At 45.8% G+C, this 19427-nt stretch overlaps 1 protein-coding gene and 1 pseudogene across 1 annotated transcript in view; one reads left to right on the top strand and one right to left on the bottom strand.

Moving 5' to 3' along the window:
* The window catches only part of LOC139006742 (uncharacterized), a 45323-nt gene that overhangs the window by 16507 nt on the left and 9389 nt on the right, over positions 1-19427 (top strand). Inside the window, exon 5 of the mRNA XM_070409343.1 lies at positions 1517-1675. Coding sequence (XP_070265444.1) covers positions 1517-1675 — 159 coding nt within the window. The remainder of the gene's footprint in view (positions 1-1516; positions 1676-19427) is intronic.
* On the bottom strand, positions 16124-17303 carry LOC138994277 (poly(rC)-binding protein 2 pseudogene; annotated as a pseudogene).

Raw genomic sequence — 19427 nt, 5'->3', positions numbered from 1 at the left:
TTGGAAGACAGTTTGGCAGTTCTTTACAAAACTAAACATACTCTCATCATACAATCCAGCAATCATACTCCTTGGTATTTACCCAAAGGAATTGATAACTTTTGTTCACACAAAAATTTGCATATGGATGTTATAGCATCTTTATTCATAATTGGCAAAACATGGAAGCAACCAAGATATGTTTTCACAGGTGAATGGATAAATAAACTGTGGTACATCCAAACAATGGACTGTTGTTATTCAGCATTAAAGGAAATGAACTATCAAGCAATGAGAAAACATGGAGGAACCTTAAATTCATATTATTAAGTAAAAGAAGTCAATCTGAAAACGCTATATACTGTGTGATTCCAACTATATGACATTCCAAAAAGGTAAAACTACAGAAACAGTAAAAAGGCCAGTTGTAGCCAGAGCTTAGGGAGAAGGGAAGCATGAATAAGTGCAGCACAGAGGATTTTAAGGACAATAAAATTGTTCTGCAGGATACTGTAATGGTGAATATGTGTCTTTTTACATTTGTCCAAACCTATTGAGTGTACAACAGTGAACCCTCATGTAAACTATGGAGTTTGGGTGATAATGATGTGTCAATGTAAGGTCATCAATTATAACAAATGTACCACTCTAGTGCGGGATGTTGATAGTGAGGCTGTGTGTGTCAGGCTTATCAGGCATATGGGAACTCTGTACTTTCTGCTCAGTTTTACTAAGAACCTAACACTGCTCTTTAAAAAAACAGAAGTCTAGCCTGGCCAGCGTGGCTCAGTGGTTGAGTGTCGACCTATGAACCAGGAGGTTGAGGTTCGACTCCTGGTCGGGGCACATGCCCGGTTTATGGGCTCAATCTTCAGTAGGGGGTGTGCAGGGGGCAGCCGATCAATGATTCTCTCTCATCACTGGTGTTTCTCTCTCTCTCCCCCTCTCTCTCCCCCCTCTCTCTCTCCCCCTCTCTCTCTCCCTCTCTCTCTCTCCCTCTCTGAAATCAATAAAAATATATTTTAAAAAAACAGAAGTCTAGATAAACAAACAATTTAAGTTTAAAAAAACAATTCCACTGCTGATTCAATACATTTATATATTCCTCTCCCACCCACCCACCCACCCACCCCCTTTTTTTTTTGCAAGATTAGGTGGGACAGTTTGAGGCTTTGTTGATTCCTTATGCTGAAATACAAGTGAGATATTGCCTTTTTTCCCCCAGATATTTTATTTATTTTTAATTAAACTTACTGGGGTTACATTGGTTAATAAGATATATAGGTTTCCAGTATACAATTCTATGATATATCATCTGTATATTGCATTGTGTGCCCACCACCCAAAGTCAAATCTTCTGTCACCATATATTTGACTCCCTTTACCCTTTAAATCCGCCCCCCTCCCCCTTCCCTCTGGTAACCACCATACTGAGATATGCCTTTGACACTTATATTCTAATATGTACAATATATTATACCATATTAGATTTTATTTATAGAAAATAAAATTTGCATTATATTTCACTTCTATATAGATGAAATACAATAAAAATCAAAGTGACAGCTCGATATCCACACTGAGGAGTCAAATAACTGATGTAAAAATTATTATGACCCAAAATATTGATAAAATATTGAAAAGCGAAGAAAGATTGAATAGCTTCACTGACAGAACAGATGATCTCCACACAACTGTAAGTGATGCACACCTGTCCTGGTATCCAAACAGTAATCTAAACAATAGGGATAACCCCCTTGAGGCAAATTGCCTAAAGCAAAACTATACCATGGGTACTGTGAAATAATCCTATGTTACCATATTATGACTTTATCAAGAAATTATTGGAATACAACTAAAATATTAAAAGAATAATTATAGCCTGACCGGTTTGGCTCAGTGGATGGCGCGTCGGCCTGCGGACTGAAAGGTCCCAGGTTCGATTCCGGTCAGGGGCATGTGCCTTGGTTTCGGGCACATCCCCAGTGGGAGGTGTGCAGGAGGCGGCTGGTCGATGTTTCTCTCTCATCGATGTTTCTGGCTCTCTATCTCTTTCCCTTCCTCTCTGTAAAAAATCAATAAAATATATATTTTTTAAAAAAGAATAATTATAAAACAATCCAAATTTTTCCAAATTAATCACACTTTTATTTTTTATAATTATTGAATTTTTTAGGGTGACACTGGTTAATAAAATTATATAGATTTCAGGGGTACAATTCTATAATACATCGTCTGTATAATGTATTATGTGTTTACCACCCCAAGTCAAGTCTCTTTCCATCACCATTTATCCCCCCTTTATCCTCTCCTACTTCCCCCACCCCTCTTTTTATCTGGTAATCAACATACTGTTGTCTATGAGGGGTTTTCTTTTCACTTAATTTCTTCAACTCTTTACTAGACCCCCAACTCTCTTCCCTCTGACAGTTGTTAGTCTGTTTTCTGCATCTGAGTCTGTTTCTATTTTGTATCTTTTGTTTATTAGATTCCACATATAAGTGAAAATCATATGGAAATTATCTTTCTCTGGCTTATTTCACTTAGCATAATACTCTCTAGAGTCCCATTCATGCTGTTGCCAAGAGTAAGATTTCCTTCTTTTTTACAGCTAAGTAGTATTCCATTGTGTAAATGTACCACAGGTTGTTTTATCCACTCATCTACTGATGGGCACTTGGGCTGCTAGCAAATCTTGGCTATTGTAAATAACACTAAAGCAATCCAAAATTTAAAAAACAGAGTAGAAAGTGATTATTTTCACAACAGAAGAAATTCTTATATTAAGAAACACACAGGTTAGTCAACAAATAAACTGAAAGGGGAAAAAAAAGAGGGAGAACTTACCAAAAAAAATGGATTCAGAGGGTATAACCATTGCAATATGTGCTCCTTATTTGGATTTGGATTCAAACAAACTGTAAAAATGAAAATTTAGCCCTAACCGGTTTGGTTCAGTGGATAGAGCATCGGCCTACGGACTCAAGGGTCCCAGGTTCGATTCCGGTCAAGGGCATGTACCTTGGTTGCAGGCATCTCCCCAGTGGGAGGTGTGCAGGAGGCAGCTGATTGATGTTTCTCTCTCATCGGTGTTTCTAACTCTCTATCCCTCTCCCTTCTTCTCTGTAAAAAATCAATAAAATGTGTATTTTTAAAATGAAAATTTACAGATACACACTAAAATATTTATGAATAAAATTATATAACATCTGAGATTTGCTTCAGAATAGTTCAGGAGTGGGGGAGTATGGGGTATAAATTAAACAAAATTGATAATTGTTAAAACTGGATATTGAATATTATACTGTTCTGTAACCTTTTTTTTAAATTTATTTTAATTGTTTCCATCACCTTTTATTTCCTCTTTGCCCTCTACTACTTCCAACTCCCAATCACCATCCTGTTGTCCATGTCCATGAGTTGGTTTTTGTTTGTTTGTTTGTTTGTTTGTTTGTTTTGCTCAATCCCTCCACACCCCAACCCCACTTTGTTCTGTCACCTTTTGCATGTGTTCAAAATTCTCTGCTAGAAAATAGTTTTAATTCTTTTGATTTTTATACATTCTACTATACTGGTATATTTCTATATCTTTAGGCCAGTACTTCACCATTTTAGTTACTGTGGTTTTATGTCTTGATATCTTATAAGAAGTCTTAATATCTTGAGGAACCAAGATGGCGGCGTAGGGAGCGGACCTGTGTGTGCTGCTCTCTCACAGCATCATTGAAACTATCAACTATGAAGTAAACAACCGCCACTCAGAACCATGGGGAAGTTGGCCCAGTGGGAGATCTACAACTGGAGGAAAAGAAAGAAGCGCAGTGAGACTGAGTGGGAGCTACGGAGGCACCAAAACCAGAGGTACGCAGTCACACGCCACGCGGGCTGCAAATGGATTCTCGGTTTTTTACGAACCCTCGAATCCTCTGGGCTTGCTCGGGGCGGGTCTCTGAGGCCCCAGATCCCACAGGGAGAGGCGGCCACGGCCTTGCAGTGGTCGGAGAGCGAGGGAAGCTCTGATACGCGGCTGCTCGCCGGCACCGGCACCGAGGGACAAGAAGTCCTGGTGTCCCGGGGAGGCAAGGGGCGCGGAGACGCCGCCATCGCTATTTCCTCCACGCTGGCGACTCCCTGTGACCCCGCCCTACCCTCAGGGCTGTGCCAGAGGCACAAGAGGGAATGACTGTGCTTTTACAAACTCTCAAATCCACTGAGCTGGTTCGGGCGGGTCTCTGAGGCCCCAGGCCCCAAGGCGAGAGACGGCACGGCCTTCCAGCGGTCAGGAAGCGAGGGAGGCTCTGGCGCTCGGCTGCTCGCCGGCACTGGGGGACACAAAGTCCTGGAGTCCTGGATAGGCAAGGGGCCGCTGAGTCTCCGCCCCGGCGACTCCCTGTGACCCCGCCCTACGCAATTTACATTCCCATCTGGGCTGTGCCAGACCCACAAGTAGAAGCGCCTTTTCTTCTGCAAACTTTCAAATCCACTGAGCTGGTTCAGGCGGGATCATGAAGCACCAGACCCTACGGGGAGAGGCAGCACGGCCTTGCAGCCATCAGAAAGCGAGGGAGACTCTGTTGCACAGCTGCTCGCCGGCACTGGGGGACACAAAGCCCTGGCAGAGAGTCAAGGGGCCGCGGAGACTCAGCCAGTGCTATTTGCTCCGCCATGGCGACTCCCTGAGTCTCAGCCTTAATCAATTTACATCCCCATCCAAGCTGTGCCAGGTGCACAAAAAGACCCACCTGCGCTTTTGCAGCCTATCCCAACAAATTGCAGACTTCAACTGCTCGCAGCCATGAGAGACACACTCAAGAAGCAGACCCAGGAGAACCAGGATGGCGGCATAAGGAAGAGACCTGTGCGTGCTACCTCACACAACAACATCGAAACTACCAAATATCAGACAAACACCTATCATACAGAACCATGGGAAAGTTGGCCCAGTGGAAGCTCTACAACTGGAAGGAGAGAAAGAACATTGAGACTGAGTAGGATGTGACACCAAGTACAGAGCCCAACCCAACAAACTGCAGATTTCAACTCCTCGCATAGAAAGAAGCGCATAGAGACTGAGTAGGATGTGCTGAAGCACCAAGTACAGAGCCCATCCCAGCAGGCTGCAGATTTCAGCTCCTTGCATCTGGGAGGGACGCAATCGGGGGGCAGAGTCGGGTCCGGGGCCGGCCAGGGCTGGGCCTGACTCGGCCGGCACTGTGGAACTGCTGTACCAGCAAGCGCACAGACATGCCCACTGGTCCCAGTCTCTGGTGGGGCACTGCGGGACAGCAGACAGGCAGTCTGTGCACTTGGTGGAGGGCAGGAGCGCTGGATGTGCAACCACCAGGAATGCCTGGAGATTTTGTCTAGTGGGGAGCCGCCGGCAGGGGACAGAGGGCCAAACATCCTGTTTCCCCGGTAAGGCTGGGATGGCCCCGGTGAGGTTGAAACGGTCCCGGTGTGGTAGGGACGACCCCGGTCAGGTCGAAACGGCCCCGGTGTGGTAGGGACAACCCCGGCGAGGTTGAAACAGCCCCCGTGAGGTAGGGACGACCCCAGTCAGGTCGAAACAGCCCTGGTGTGGTAGGGACAACCCCGGTGAGGTTGAAACGGCCCCCGTGAGGTAGGGACGACCCCAGTCAGGTCGAAACGGCCCCGGTGTGGTAGGGACGACCCCGGTGAGGTTGAAACAGCCCCCGTGAGGTAGGGACGACCCCAGTCAGGTCGAAACGGCCCCGGTGTGGTAGGGACGACCCCGGTGAGGTTGAAACAGCCCCCGTGAGGTTGGGACGACCCCAGTCAGGTCAAAACGGCCCCGGCGTGGTAGGGACAACCCCGGTCAGGTTGAAACGGCCCCGGTGTGGTAGGGACAACCCCGGTGAGGTTGAAACGGCCCCCGTGAGGTAGGGACGACCCCAGTCAGGTCGAAACGGCCCCGGTGTGGTAGGGACGACCCCAGTGAGGTTGAAACAGCCCCCGTGAGGTAGGGACGACCCCAGTCAGGTCGAAACGGCCCCGGTGTGGTAGGGACGACCCCGGTGAGGTTGAAACAGCCCCCGTGAGGTAGGGACGACCCCAGTCAGGTCGAAACGGCCCCGGCGTGGTAGGGACAACCCCGGTCAGGTTGAAACGGCCCCCGTGAGGTAGGGACGACCCCAGTCAGGTCGAAACGGCCCCGGCGTGGTAGGGACAACCCCGGTCAGGTTGAAACGGCCCCCGTGAGGTAGGGACGACCCCGGTGAGGTTGAAACAGCCCCCGTGAGGTAGGGACGACCCCAGTCAGGTCGAAACGGCCCCGGTGTGGTAGGGACGACCCCGGTGAGGTTGAAACAGCCCCCGTGAGGTAGGGACGACCCCAGTCAGGTCGAAACGGCCCCGGTGTGGTAGGGACGACCCCGGTGAGGTTGAAACAGCCCCCGTGAGGTAGGGACGACCCCAGTCAGGTCGAAACGGCCCCGGCGTGGTAGGGACAACCCCGGTCAGGTTGAAACGGCCCCCGTGAGGTAGGGACGACCCCAGTCAGGTCGAAACGGCCCCGGCGTGGTAGGGACAACCCCGGTCAGGTTGAAACGGCCCCCATGAGGTAGGGACGACCCCGGTGAGGTTGAAACAGCCCCCGTGAGGTAGGGACGACCCCAGTCAGGTCGAAACGGCCCCGGCGTGGTAGGGACAACCCCGGTCAGGTTGAAACGGCCCCCGTGAGGTAGGGACGACCCCGGTGAGGTCGAAACGGCCCCGGCGTGGTAGGGACAACCCCGGTCAGGTTGAAACGGCCCCCGTGAGGTAGGGACGACCCCAGTCAGGTCGAAACGGCCCCGGCGTGGTAGGGACAACCCCGGTCAGGTTGAAACGGCCCCCGTGAGGTAGGGACGACCCCGGTGAGGTTGAAACAGCCCCCGTGAGGTAGGGACGACCCCAGTCAGGTCGAATCGGCCCCGGCGTGGTAGGGACAACCCCGGTCAGGTTGAAACGGCCCCCGTGAGGTAGGGACGACCCCGGTGAGGTCGAAACGGCCCCGGCGTGGTAGGGACAACCCCGGTCAGGTCGAAACGGCCCTGGTGAGGCTCAGACGGCCCTGGTGAGGTTGAGACTACTCCAGTGAGGTTGGGACAAATAAAGGGGACCAGTATGGACTGATGAACAGGTGTAGATACAGAAGCAGAGCAACATTGAACAGAATGTTAAACTACAATGGGGAGCCTGGGGAGGGTTGGGGGGGGGGGATTAAGAGACCAACTGAAGGACTTATATGCATGCATATAATATTAACCAATGGACACAAGACACGGGGCGGGGGGGGGGGGCGGGGGGTAGGGGCTGGGGGAATGTCATGGGGGGGAAAAAGGAGACATATGTAATACTCTTTGTAATACTTTAAGAAATAAAAATTATTAAAAAAAAAAAAAAAAAAAAAAAAAAAAAAAGAAGTCTTAATATCTTATAGTGCAAGTTTGTCTACTTTTTACTTTTGAAATGTGTTGGCAAGGCTTGCTTCTTTCTCTTCCAATGAATTTTAGAATGTATATTTCAAGTTACACACATACACTCACAAAACGTTGAGGTCTCGGTTGTAATTACATTAATGTGATTAATGAAAATCAACATCTTTAACATATTGTTTTCCCATCTCTGAACATGCTGTCTCCTCATTTTTCTAGGTCTCTTTCAAAACATTTTTAAATATATTTTTATTGATTTCAGAGATGCAGGGAGAGGGAGAGAGAGATAGAAACATCAATGATGAGAGAGAATCATTGATCAGCTGCCTCCTGCATGCCCCACATTGGGGATTGAGCCCACAACCCGTGCATGTGCTCTGACCAGGAATTAAACCATAACCTCCTGGATCATAGTTGACACTCAACCACTGAGCCATGCCAGCTAGGATCTTTCAAAATCTTTTAATAGAGTTTTATAATTTTTCCATAAAGGTTTTGTATATCTTTGGTGAGATTTATTCTTTGATATCTTACCATTTTTGTTACAATTATAAAGACTAGAGGCCTGATGCACGGATTTGTGCACCAGTGGGGTCCCTTGGTCTGGCCTGCAGGGATCAGTGGACCCCCATGCCACTGCAGCCCAGCCTTACCCGCCAGCTAATAAGGCTCCAGCCCACTGTCCATGTCAATCCTGCACAGCACGAAGTAGTGCACGATATGGCAGGTGGTCAGGGAGGAGCCCGAGCCTGGGCTGGGTGCCACACTGCTCCCACTGATTATTGGCCCACTGCACCTGCCACAGGGGGAGTGTCTGCGGGAGAGGCTGGAGCCACATCAGCTGCTCTCGCCAGCCATAAGCCCAACATCTGGCGCCTGTCAGCTGAATGGCGCTCCTGCTGTGGGAGCACACTGACCATCAAGGGGCAGCTCCTGCATTGAGCATCTGCCCCCTGGTGGTCAGTATACATCACAGCTACCAGCCGGTCTTCCAGTTTTCCGGTCCCTTAGGCTTTTATATATATCCTATCTAATAATAGACAAACATGGTAATTAACCATACCGCCGACATGCTTCCCATTGGCAAATCAGGGCGATATGCAAATTAACTGCCAACCAAGATGGCGGCCGGCAGCCAGGCAGCTGAAGCGAACAGGAGGCTTGCTTGCTCCAGTGATGGAGGAAGCCAACTTTCCCCGCCTGCCGCTACCGGCCTCTGAGCTGCATTCTAAGAAGCAATGTTGCAATTATAGAAGCTAAACAAACCCCAGAAACCTGCTTTCAGCCAGCCGAGCCTCAGAGCTGGAGTTGCAACAGTGTTTCAATTATAGAAGCCAAACAAACCCAGATACCTGCTTTCAGCAGCCGAGGTCTCAGAGCTGGAGCCGAGCCTCAGAGCTAAAGCCGGCTCTCAATTCCAGTGACAGCCATAGAAGGTAAATAAATCCCAGAATAAAAAAAAAAGAGCCTGGGAGCTTTAGTTGCCCGCCAGCCTGAAAACGGCCCTCAGCCCCTCACCCAGGCTGGTCAGGCACCCCAGTGGGGACCCCCACCCTGAAGGGGGTGTGACCAGCTGCAAACAGCCATCATCCCCTCATCCAGGCTGGCCAGGCACCCAAGCGGGACCCCTACTCTGATCCAGATCACCCTTCAGGGCAAACCAGCCGGCCCCCACCCATGCACCAGGCCTCTATCCTATATAGTAAAAGGGTAATATGCAAACTGACCCTAACAGCAGAAGGACTGGGAATGACTGGTCACTATGACACACACTGACCCCAGAGGGCAGACGCTCAATGCAGGAGCTGCTCTCACTTGGGAGGAGCTCTGCTCAGCCACAAGCCAGGCTGATGGCTGCCAGTACAGCGGTGGTGGTGGGAGCCTCTCCCGCCTCCTCTGCAGCACTAAGGATGTCCGACTGCAGTTTAGGCCTGCTCCCTTCTGGCAAGTGGACATCCCCCGAGGGCTGCCGGGCTGCCAGAGGGATGTCTGATTGCCATCTTAGGCCCAATCCCCCGGGGAGCGAGCCTAAGCCAGCAGGTAGTCATCCCCTGAGGGGTCCCAGACTGCGAGAGGGCACAGGCCAAGCTGAGGGATCCCCCTCCCCCCCGAGTGCACAAATTTTTTGTGCACCGGGCCTCTAGTATATATATATTAGACTAGCATTTTCCAAAAACTTTTTGGTTAATAGGAATACAATAAAATGTTGCATACTGATTTTGTATCCCACACCTTGCTGAACTCTTTTCTTTTTTTTTTTTTTATAAATCTTTATTGTTCAGATTATTACATTTGTTCCTCTTTTTTCCCCCCATAACTCCCCTCCTTCCAGCTCCCACCCCACCCTCCACCCTCACTCCCCACCCACTGAGTTCATCCATAGGTGCATGATTTTTGTCCAGTCACTTCCCGCATCTCCCACACCCCTTTTCCCCCAAGAATAGTCAGTCCATTCCCTTTCTATGTCCCTGATTCATTATAGTCACCAGTTCATTCTGTTCATCAGGTTATTTATTCACTTGATTCTTAGATTCATTTGTTGATAGATGCATATTTGTTGTTCATAATTTGTATCTTTACCTTTTTCTTCTTCTTCCTCTTCTTAAAGGATACCTTTCAGCATTTCATATAATACTGGTTTGGTGGTGATGAACTCCTTTAGTTTTTCCTTATCTGTGAAGCTCTTTATCTGACCTTCAATTCTGAATGATAGCTTTGCTGGATAAAGTACTCTTGGTTGTAGGTTCTTGGTATTCAGCACTTTGAATATTTCTTGCCATTCCCTTCTGGCCTGCAAAGTTTCTGTTGAGAAATCAGCTGACAGTCGTATGGGTATTCCCTTGTAGGTAATTGAGCCTCTTTCTCTTGCTGCTTTTAAGATTTTCTCTTTGTCTTTTGCTCTTGGCATTTTAATGATGATGTGTCTTGGTGTGGTCCTCTTTGGATTCCTTTTGTTTGGGGTTCTCTGCGCTTCTTGGACCTGTAAGTCCATTTCTTTCTCCAGGTGGGGGAAGTTTTCTGCCATTATTTCTTGAAATAGGTTTTCAATATCTTGCTGTCTCTCATCTTCTGGCACTCCAATGACTCTGATATTAGTCCGCTTAAAGCTGTCCCAGAGGCTCCTTACACTATCTTCACACTTTCGGATTCTTTTTTCATTTTGCTTTTCCAATTGGGTGTTTTTTGTCAAATCTTTGGTTTGATTCTTGTGCTCCTCTGGTCTGCTATTGGGTATAATATTCTTTATTTCAGTCCGTGTATGCTTACTTTCTAATTTCTTTATCGTAGCATCGAGGGTCTCATTAGTTTTCGTGAGGCTCTGCACAAATTTATGGCAAGCCCTCCAAATTGCGATTCTTAGCTCCATATCCTCCATTTCTGTCATGTTTTTTTGTCTCCGCATCTTTTATGCTTTCTTGGTGCACCCCCTTGTGGTCTCTGTGCGCAGTCTTGTTCTAGCCAAGCCTTAATTGTTGTAGTTAACACTAGAGGGATTTGACCACCAGGCCGACTGGCTGTGGAAATCAGCTGTGGGAAAACTTCAGTCCTCAGGGGAGGCGCTAGTCCAGCCCTTGCCTGAGGCGATCGGCAAATGGCTGTGCGCAGGGTTTGGGCGGGGCGGGCTCAACAGGGCGGGGGGAGGGAGCAGCTATGGCCACTCTCAGTCCGTCCCCAGGGGCTCTGCCTCTCTGTCCCAGCAATCGCTGCAAACCTCGGAGGGGCCGTAGCCAGACAGTCCCGCTTCTCCCGTTTGAGTCTGGGTCCCTAGAGACTCGCCCGGATCTGTAGCCCAGAGTCTGAGACTCGCTCCTGATTGAAAACGACAATCGCGCCCTCAGCCGCCAGCCCGCTTTGCGCGCGAACCCTCACCACTGCACCGCCGTACCTTTAAATTTTCCACACTGCGCCTCCGCTGAGCGTCGGAATGCTGTTGTTTTTGCTTCTAGTTGAAGAGACTCTCCTCAGCCAGCCTTCCCGTGGTTCTGGTTGATGTCCGCTCCGACTTTTAGTTGTATTTTTGAAGTGGTTGTCCACGGCGGCAGTCTCCGGTGTTTACCTATGCCGCCATCTTCGATTCCTCTGAACTCTTTTCTGGTAATATTGTTTGTCTATGGGTTTCTTTGCATTTTTCACATAGAAATTCTGTCATTATATAAATGACTGGATTTTTAAAAATCCTTTCTTATACATCTACTAGAGGCTCAATGTACGAATTCGTGCACGGGTGGGGTCCAGCCAGTCTGCCCTGATCGGGCCAGGCCCGCAGTGGGGAGGGGATGCGAGAGGTTGGCCGACCAGCTTTGCCCCCGATCGGGGGGGGGGGCAATTAGGGGCGGGGCCAGCTGGGAGGAGGGGCCGCAGGCAGTTGGTGGGCCAGCCCCGCCCCCTGGTCAAACTCCCAGTTGAGGAGACAATTTGCATATTAGCCTTTTGTTATATAGGATAATTTTGTTATACTTGCCTCACTACATTAGGTAGGACCTCCTGTAAAATATTGAATAGAAATATTGATATCTGAAATATTTGTTTTGTTCCTAATTGAAAATGAATATTTCTAGTGCTTCCCAATTAAATATTAAACTTATATTCAGATCTTGATATATACCACTTAACATGTTATAAAGTCACTTTCTGTTCCTCATTTGCTAAGAAACTTTATCATGAACGGGGTTGAATTGTATCAAATGCTTTTTTTCTAGATTAATTGAGGTAATGATTTTTTATTCTTTATCTTATTAATATGATTAATTGTACATTAAATGTTTGTATATATTATTGCATTAATATGTTATAGTTTTATCACTGTTGCCTCAAAAAACTGAGTTCAACAATGTGTAAAAACTATAGACTACATATCATGTGCAGTTGACCAGGAATTGAACCCCAACCCTTTGGTCCAGGGGCTGATGCTCTAATCACTAAGCAAGACCCTATAGGGCCTATATCATACTTTTAGTCTGTACTGTGCCCATTGTTAGTTTTATTTTCTCATTCCTAGCCTCTCTTTATTTTTTAATCAAGATTTTTTTTGTCTTTTCAATTACCAGACTTTGGTTTACTTATAGTCCCTTTAAAACTTAGTTGATTTCTAATCTCTTTGCTTCTAATCATTTCCAAGCACTTATTGCTACATGTAAAATTATTTTCTAGGCATATTTCTTTGCTTCCTTGCCCTCATGCCTCCCTTTCGATTTAACAGCATTACCTTCCCTCCAGCCCTGTACTAGGATTCCCTTTTCTCCAGATCCCCACCAGCAACTCATCTGTTGATTTGTTGATAGTAGCCATTTTGACAGGTGTGAGCTGATACCTAATTGCCATTTTAATTTGCACCTCTCTGATGATTAGTGACCCAGAGTATTTTTTCATGTCTCTTGGCCATGTGTATGTCCTTTTTGGAGAAGTCTATTTAGGTCAATTTTTTAATCAGATTGTTTGTCTTCCTTTTAAGTTGTATAAGTTCTTTACATATTTTGGAAATTAACCCCTTATCAGATATATCATTGGCAAATATGTTCTTCCATACAGTGAGCTCCCGTTTCATTTTGTTGATTTCTTTTGCTGTGCAGAAGCTTTTTATTTTGATGTAGTCCCATTTGTTTATTTTCTCCTTTGTTTCCCTTGCCTTAGGAGATGTATCAGCAAATATATCAAGAGATGTCTGAGACTTTGGTACCTATAGTCTCTTCTAGGATTTTAATGGTTTTTTGACTTACATTTAAGACTTTTATTCATTTTGAGTTTATTCTTCTGTATGGTGTAAGTTGGTGGTCTAGTTTCATTTTTTTTAATCTTTATTGTTCAGATTATTACAGTTGTTCCTCTTTTTCCCCCACGATAGCTCCCCTCCACCCAGTTCCCACCCCACCCTCTGCCCTTACCCCCCCCAACAATGTCCTCATCCATAGGTGTACCATTTTTGTTCAGTCTCTTCCTGCACCCCCCACATCCCTTTCCCCCCGAGAATTGCCAGTCCACTCCCTTTCTATGCCCCTGATTCTATTATATTCACCAGTTTACTCTGTTCATCAGATTTTTTATTCAATTGATTTTTAGATTCACTTGTTGATAGATATGTATTTGTTGTTCATAATTTTTATCTTTACCTTTTTCTTCTTCTTCCTCTTCTTAAAGAATACCTTTCAGCATTTCATATAATACTGGTTTGGTGGTGATGAACTCCTTTGGCTTTTTCTTATCTGTGAAGCTCTTTATCTGACCTTCAATTCTGAATGATAGCTTTGCTGGGTAAAGTAATCTTGGTTGTAGGTTCTTGCTATTCATCACTTTGAATATTTCTTGCCACTCCCTTCTGGCCTGCATAGTTTCTGTTGAGAAATCAGCTGACAATCCTATGGGTACTCCCTTGTAAGTAACTGACTGTTTTTCTCTTGCTGCTTTTAAGATTCTCTCTTTGTCTTTTGCTCTTGGCATTTTAATTATGATGTGTCTTGGTGTAGTCCTCTTTGGATTCCTTTTGTTTGTGGTTCTCTGTGCTTCCTGGACTTGTAAGTCTATTTCTTTCACCAGGTAGGGGAAGTTTTCTGTCATTATTTCTTCAAATAGGTTTTCAATATCTTGCTCTCTCTCTTCTTCTGGCACCCCCATAATTCGGATATTGGTTTGCTTGAAGTTGTCCCAGAGGCTCCTTACACTATCTTCATACCTTTGGATTCTTTTTTTTTTTTTTTTTTTTTTTGCTTTTCCGGTTCGGTGTTTTTTACTTCTTCGTATTTCAAATCTTTGACTTGATTCTTGCGATCCTCTAGTCTGCTGTTGGATCTCTGCATAATATTCTTTTTAAAAAAAATAAATCTTTATTGTTCAGATTATTACAATTGTTCCTCTTTTTTCCCCCATAGCTCCCCTCCACCCAGTTCCCACCCCACCCTCTGCCCTTACCACCCCCCACTATCCTCATCCATAGGTGTACGATTTTTGTCCAGTCTCTTCCCACACCCCCACACCTCTTCCCCCCTCCAGAATTGTCAGTCCACTCCCTTTCTATGCCCCTGATTCTATTATATTCACCAGTTTACTCTGTTCATCAGATTTTTTATTCACTTGATTTTTAGATTCACTTGATAGATATGTATTTGTTGTTCATAATTTTTATCTTTACCTTTTTCTTCTTCTTCCTCTTCTTAAAGAATACCTTTCAGCATTTCATATAATACTGGTTTGGTGGTGATGAACTCCTTTGGCTTTTTCTTATCTGTGAAGCTCTTTATCTGACCTTCAATTCTGAATGATAGCTTTGCTGGATAAAGTAATCTTGGTTGTAGGTTCTTGCTATTCATCACTTTGAATATTTCTTGCCACTCCCTTCTGGCCTGCATAGTTTCTGTTGAGAAATCAGCTGACAGTCGTATGGGTGCTCCCTTGTAGGTAACTGTCTTTTTTTCTCTTGATGCTTCTAAGATTTTCTCTTTGTCTTTTGCTCTTGGCATTTTAATTATGATGTGTCTTGGTGTGGTCCTCTTTGGATTCCTTTTGTTTGGGGTTCTCTGTGCTTCCTGGACTTGTAAGTCTATTTCTTTCACCAGGTAGGGGAAGTTTTCTGTCATTATTTCTTCAAATAGGTTTTCAATATCTTACTCTCTCTCTTCTTCTGGCACCCCCATAATTCAGATGTTGGTACGCTTGAAGTTGTCCCAGAGGCTCCTTATACTATCTTGATATTTTTGGATTCTTTTTCTCTTTGCTATTCCGGTTGGGTGTTTTTTACTTCTTCGTATTTCAAATATTTGACTTGATTCTTGGGTTCCTCTTGTCTGCTGTTGGATCTCTCTATATTATTCTTTATTTCAGTCAGTGTATGCTTAATTTCTAGTTGGTCCTTTTTCATATCCTCGAGGGTCTCACTAGACTTATTGAGGGTCTCACTAAATTTATCGGCAGTTTCTAGAAAATTCTTGAAAAACCTTATAACCATGGTTTTGGACTCTATATCCAGTTGTTTGCTTTCCTCCATTTCTGTCATTTGTGACCTGTTTCTTTGTCTCCACATTTTGGCTGCTTCCCTGTGTTGATAGAGTGGCTTTCTGTGCTAGGTGTCCTACAGGGCCCAGTGGATCAGCCTCCCCAATTACCTGAGGTGAACACTCTTGGTGCACCCCTTTGTGGGCTGTGTGCACAATCTTATTATAGTTAAGCCTTGATTGTTGTTGGTATCACTGGGAGGAATTGACCTCCAGGCCAATTGGCTGTTAGAATCAGCTGTGTCTACAGTGGGAGAACTTCTGTGCTGGAGACACCCTTATGGGGCAAGACTTGCTTCAGTGGGGCTTTGGTGCTCACTGAGTGTGCCCCCTGAGTGTGTCCTTTATGGATCTGAGGAGTTGTAATCTAGATGGCCCCACTCTGACCACTGGGTACACTGGCACTTGGATCTCTAAGGAGATGCTAATTTAGCCTCTGCCTGAGTCTACCCAGCAGGAGGTATGGAGAGATCTGTAGATTCCTCTTCTCTTTTTTTTTTTTTTTTTTCCTATTCACAAAGAAAAAGCTCCAGTCCATCTTTTAATTTTTTTGAAAAATTTCTGACATTACAGAACTAAACTGAAATGTATTAATATTCCACTCTTACATTTCCATGACAAACAAAAAAAAAATTCATGAGCCAAAAAAAAAACCACCAAAAAAAACACACACACACACACACACAAAAAAAAGGGAGAAGCTTATAAAACTAAATATGGATCTCAGCATTAACAGCTGAACAGAGAAAGGAATTAAAACGCTTTAATTAAAAAATTACGAGTGGATGATAAAGTGTGTAGAAACTGAAAATTTACAAACTATTTAAAACCTGGAATCGCTGACTGTTCAGAAACTACACAGATGGATCATGAGTGGTGGTGAACAGCAGAAAGGGATTATGGATGAATCTGCATTGTTCTAGCTGCTCCCCATGCCACCCGTCTCTGAAGAAAGCCTGACATTGATTAGATATTGAGCCAGGCTAATGCTGGCAGCAGATCCAGTGATGGTAACCTGCCTATCAGTAGATCCTTCCACTGGGTTCGCAATTTTGATCTGCGCCCCAGACATCTGACGGATCTCATTGATTTTGGCGCCTTGACGCCCGATTATGCAGCCAATCAAATCATTTGGAATGGTGAGTTCATGAGAAGTAGTCTGAGCAGATGCATCCAAACCTGCACTGAATCCGGTGTTGCCATGCGTCATGGGAAAATGAGACTGTTGCATTGCCAACTGGTGCAGCTTGGTCAAATCTGGCTGTGGAATGGCATACTGTCCTTGAATGGTATAGGCCTGACCACCTGCAAAGATGACTGGTGAACTGGACGGCTTGGGCCGGTACGGGATGGTCACGCCCTTCGGGGGGGACTCCAACATGACCACGCAGATCTGTTTCACACACTCAATGATGGATTGCGGAATGCCAGCAATAGTGATGGCCCGCTCAGTTGAGTTGGGGAGCATATCCCCTGCCACCTGGACTTGAGCTCCTGTACTCTCTCTTATTTCCTTGATCTTGCAACCACCTTTCCCAATGAGAGAGCCACACTGACTAGCAGGCACCACCAGCCGCAGGGTGACTGGGGGTCTACTGGCAGCTGTGCTATTGGTCATAGAGCTGCTGATGTCCTCTTCCAGTTTGTCAATGATCATAGCGAAGGCTTTGAAGATGGCATTAGTGGGTCCAGCCAAAGTGATAATTCTCTCAGGACAATTCCCTTCTGAGATGTTGATACGTGCACCACTCTCCTCACGCATCTTCTTAACTGATTCTCCTTTCTTTCCGATGATACTGCCAACTTCCTTTCCATGCATAAGTAGCCGGATGGTGAGAGTGACGTTTAATCCACCTTCAGTCACACCGGTGTCCATGTCGAGCAGTATTCTGGGGAGCTGGACTTTGAGTGGTCAAGTCTTTGGTCACTGGTGGGGGGGAGGGAGGGTGAAAGCCAAGAACTGCAGGCGCGAGGTGACTGAGGGGCTAGATTCCTCTTCTTTGCTTGAGGTTTGGAGGTGCCCAGATGAGGCCCAGCTGTGAAGCAATGCAAGCTGCTGTGGGGCCTTGGGCCTTCTTTTGGATGTTCTGGGTCTTTCTGACCCAGCTGCAGTTTGTTAGGTAATTTTATATCTCAAAGGGCCTGGGCATTCATATGCAAAAGCCTCTGCTCACAGCTTGGGTGGGGCGGGGTCTCAGGGAATCAACAGGGCGGAGCAAACAGCTATTGCTGCTCCTCAGTCCTACCCTAAGAGGCCCTGCGTCTCAGTGTCCCATGGTAATCACTGCAAGCACCTTTGAGAGAAAGCCGCCCTCGAGTTCCGCCCACTGCCAGACAGTCCAGTTTCTCCCAGTATGAGTCTGGGTCCTCAGAGACTTGCCCAGAACTGGAGTCCAGGGCAGTCGGGAGCTTGTGTCTCCCTCCCGATTGAAAAAGACAACCGCGTCCTCAGTTGCCAGCCCTTTCTGTGTGCGCCTCCGTACCTCTGCACTTTACTTCTGAACCTCCTCTGAGTTTCAGTGTGCTTTTCTCTTTCCTTCTAGTTGTAGACTTTACACTCAGCCAGCCTTCCTGTGGTTCTGGATGATGTCCGTTCCGTCTTTTAGTTGTATTTTTGAAGTGGTTGTTCGAGGCAGCAATTTCAGGTGTTTACCTATGCCGCCATCTTGGTTTCTCCTAGTTTCATTTTTTTGCATGTACCTGGAATGCAGACAGCTGCAGCCACCATGGAAAACAATAAGGAGTTTCCTCAAAAAATTAAAAATGGAACTACCATTTGACCCAGTGATCCTACTTCTAGGAATATATACTAAGAATCCTGAAACACCAGTCAGAAAGAATATATGCTCCCCTTATGTTTACAATTTACAATACCTAAGATCTGGAAACAGCCCAAGTGCCCATCAGTAGATGAGTGGATAAAAAAGACATTTACACCATGGAATACTATGCAGCTGTAAAAAAGAAGGATCTCTTACCCTTTGAGATAGCATAGAGCAGTGGTTCTCAGCCTTGGCTGCACATTAGAATCACCTGGGAATCTTTTTTAAATCCTGATTTCTGGGCCTCATCCTCCGGAAATTCTGTTTCTTTGTTACTAATGTTGTGGCCCCAACCCATAACAAAGAAACAGAATTTCTGGAGGATGGGGCCCAGAAATCAGGATTTTAAAAAGATTCCCAGCCCTGACCAGTTTGGCTCAGTGGCTAGAGCGTCGGCCTGTGGACTGAAGAGTCCCAGGTTCGATTCTGGTCAAGGGCATGTACCTTGGTTTTGGGCACGTCCCCAGTAGGGGTTGTGCAGAAGGCAGCTGATGTTTCTCTCTCATGGATGTTTCTAAGTCTCTATCCCTCTCCCTTCCTCTCTGTAAAAAATCAATAAAATATATTTAAAAAAAAAAAGATTCCCAGGTGATTCTAATGTGTAGCCAAGGTTGAGAACCACTGGCATAGAGGAACCTGGAGAGTATTATGCTCAGCAAAGTAAGCCAGTCAGAGAAAGACTAGTATCCCATCAGTAATGTAGGAGGGTTTTAATTTCTCCATATCATCTCCAAAACTTTTTTTTCCATTTTTTAAAGTTACAGCCATCTTACTGGGTATGAAGTGATATCTCATTTTGAATTTGCACTTCCTTAATGACTAATGATGCTGAGCATTTTTTCATGTGCTTATTGGCTATTTATATATCTTCTTTGCAGAAAGTCTATTCAAGTCCTTGTCTGATTTTTTAACAGGTTTGGGGGTTTTTTTGTTATTGAGGAAGGGCTGAATCTTAACAGGCACTTGTCATTAAAAGGCCTTTCCAATCTTATTTCCTATTGCTTGGGCCAAAAAAACCATCAACTTATTCAGTCTTTCAGTGTTCCAAATTTCTGCATCCTCTCTATCCCTTTTCATTTCTTCTTGCAAACCAACCAATTGTTGCCTTGCTAAATGCAGCCAGTAACAAGAACTCACACTACTTCCCTTCTGTTTTCTAACCTTTTCTTCTAAAGTGGCAGACTCAATAAGTACTTTGTCTGCCTTCC

This window comes from Myotis yumanensis, unplaced genomic scaffold, assembly GCF_028538775.1.
Source record: "Myotis yumanensis isolate MYYU_CA2020_CCGP unplaced genomic scaffold, mMyoYum1.0.hap1 SCAF_1, whole genome shotgun sequence".
NCBI classification, from domain to species: Eukaryota; Metazoa; Chordata; class Mammalia; order Chiroptera; family Vespertilionidae; genus Myotis; species Myotis yumanensis.
This window is presented reverse-complemented; position numbering and strand designations above follow the sequence as displayed.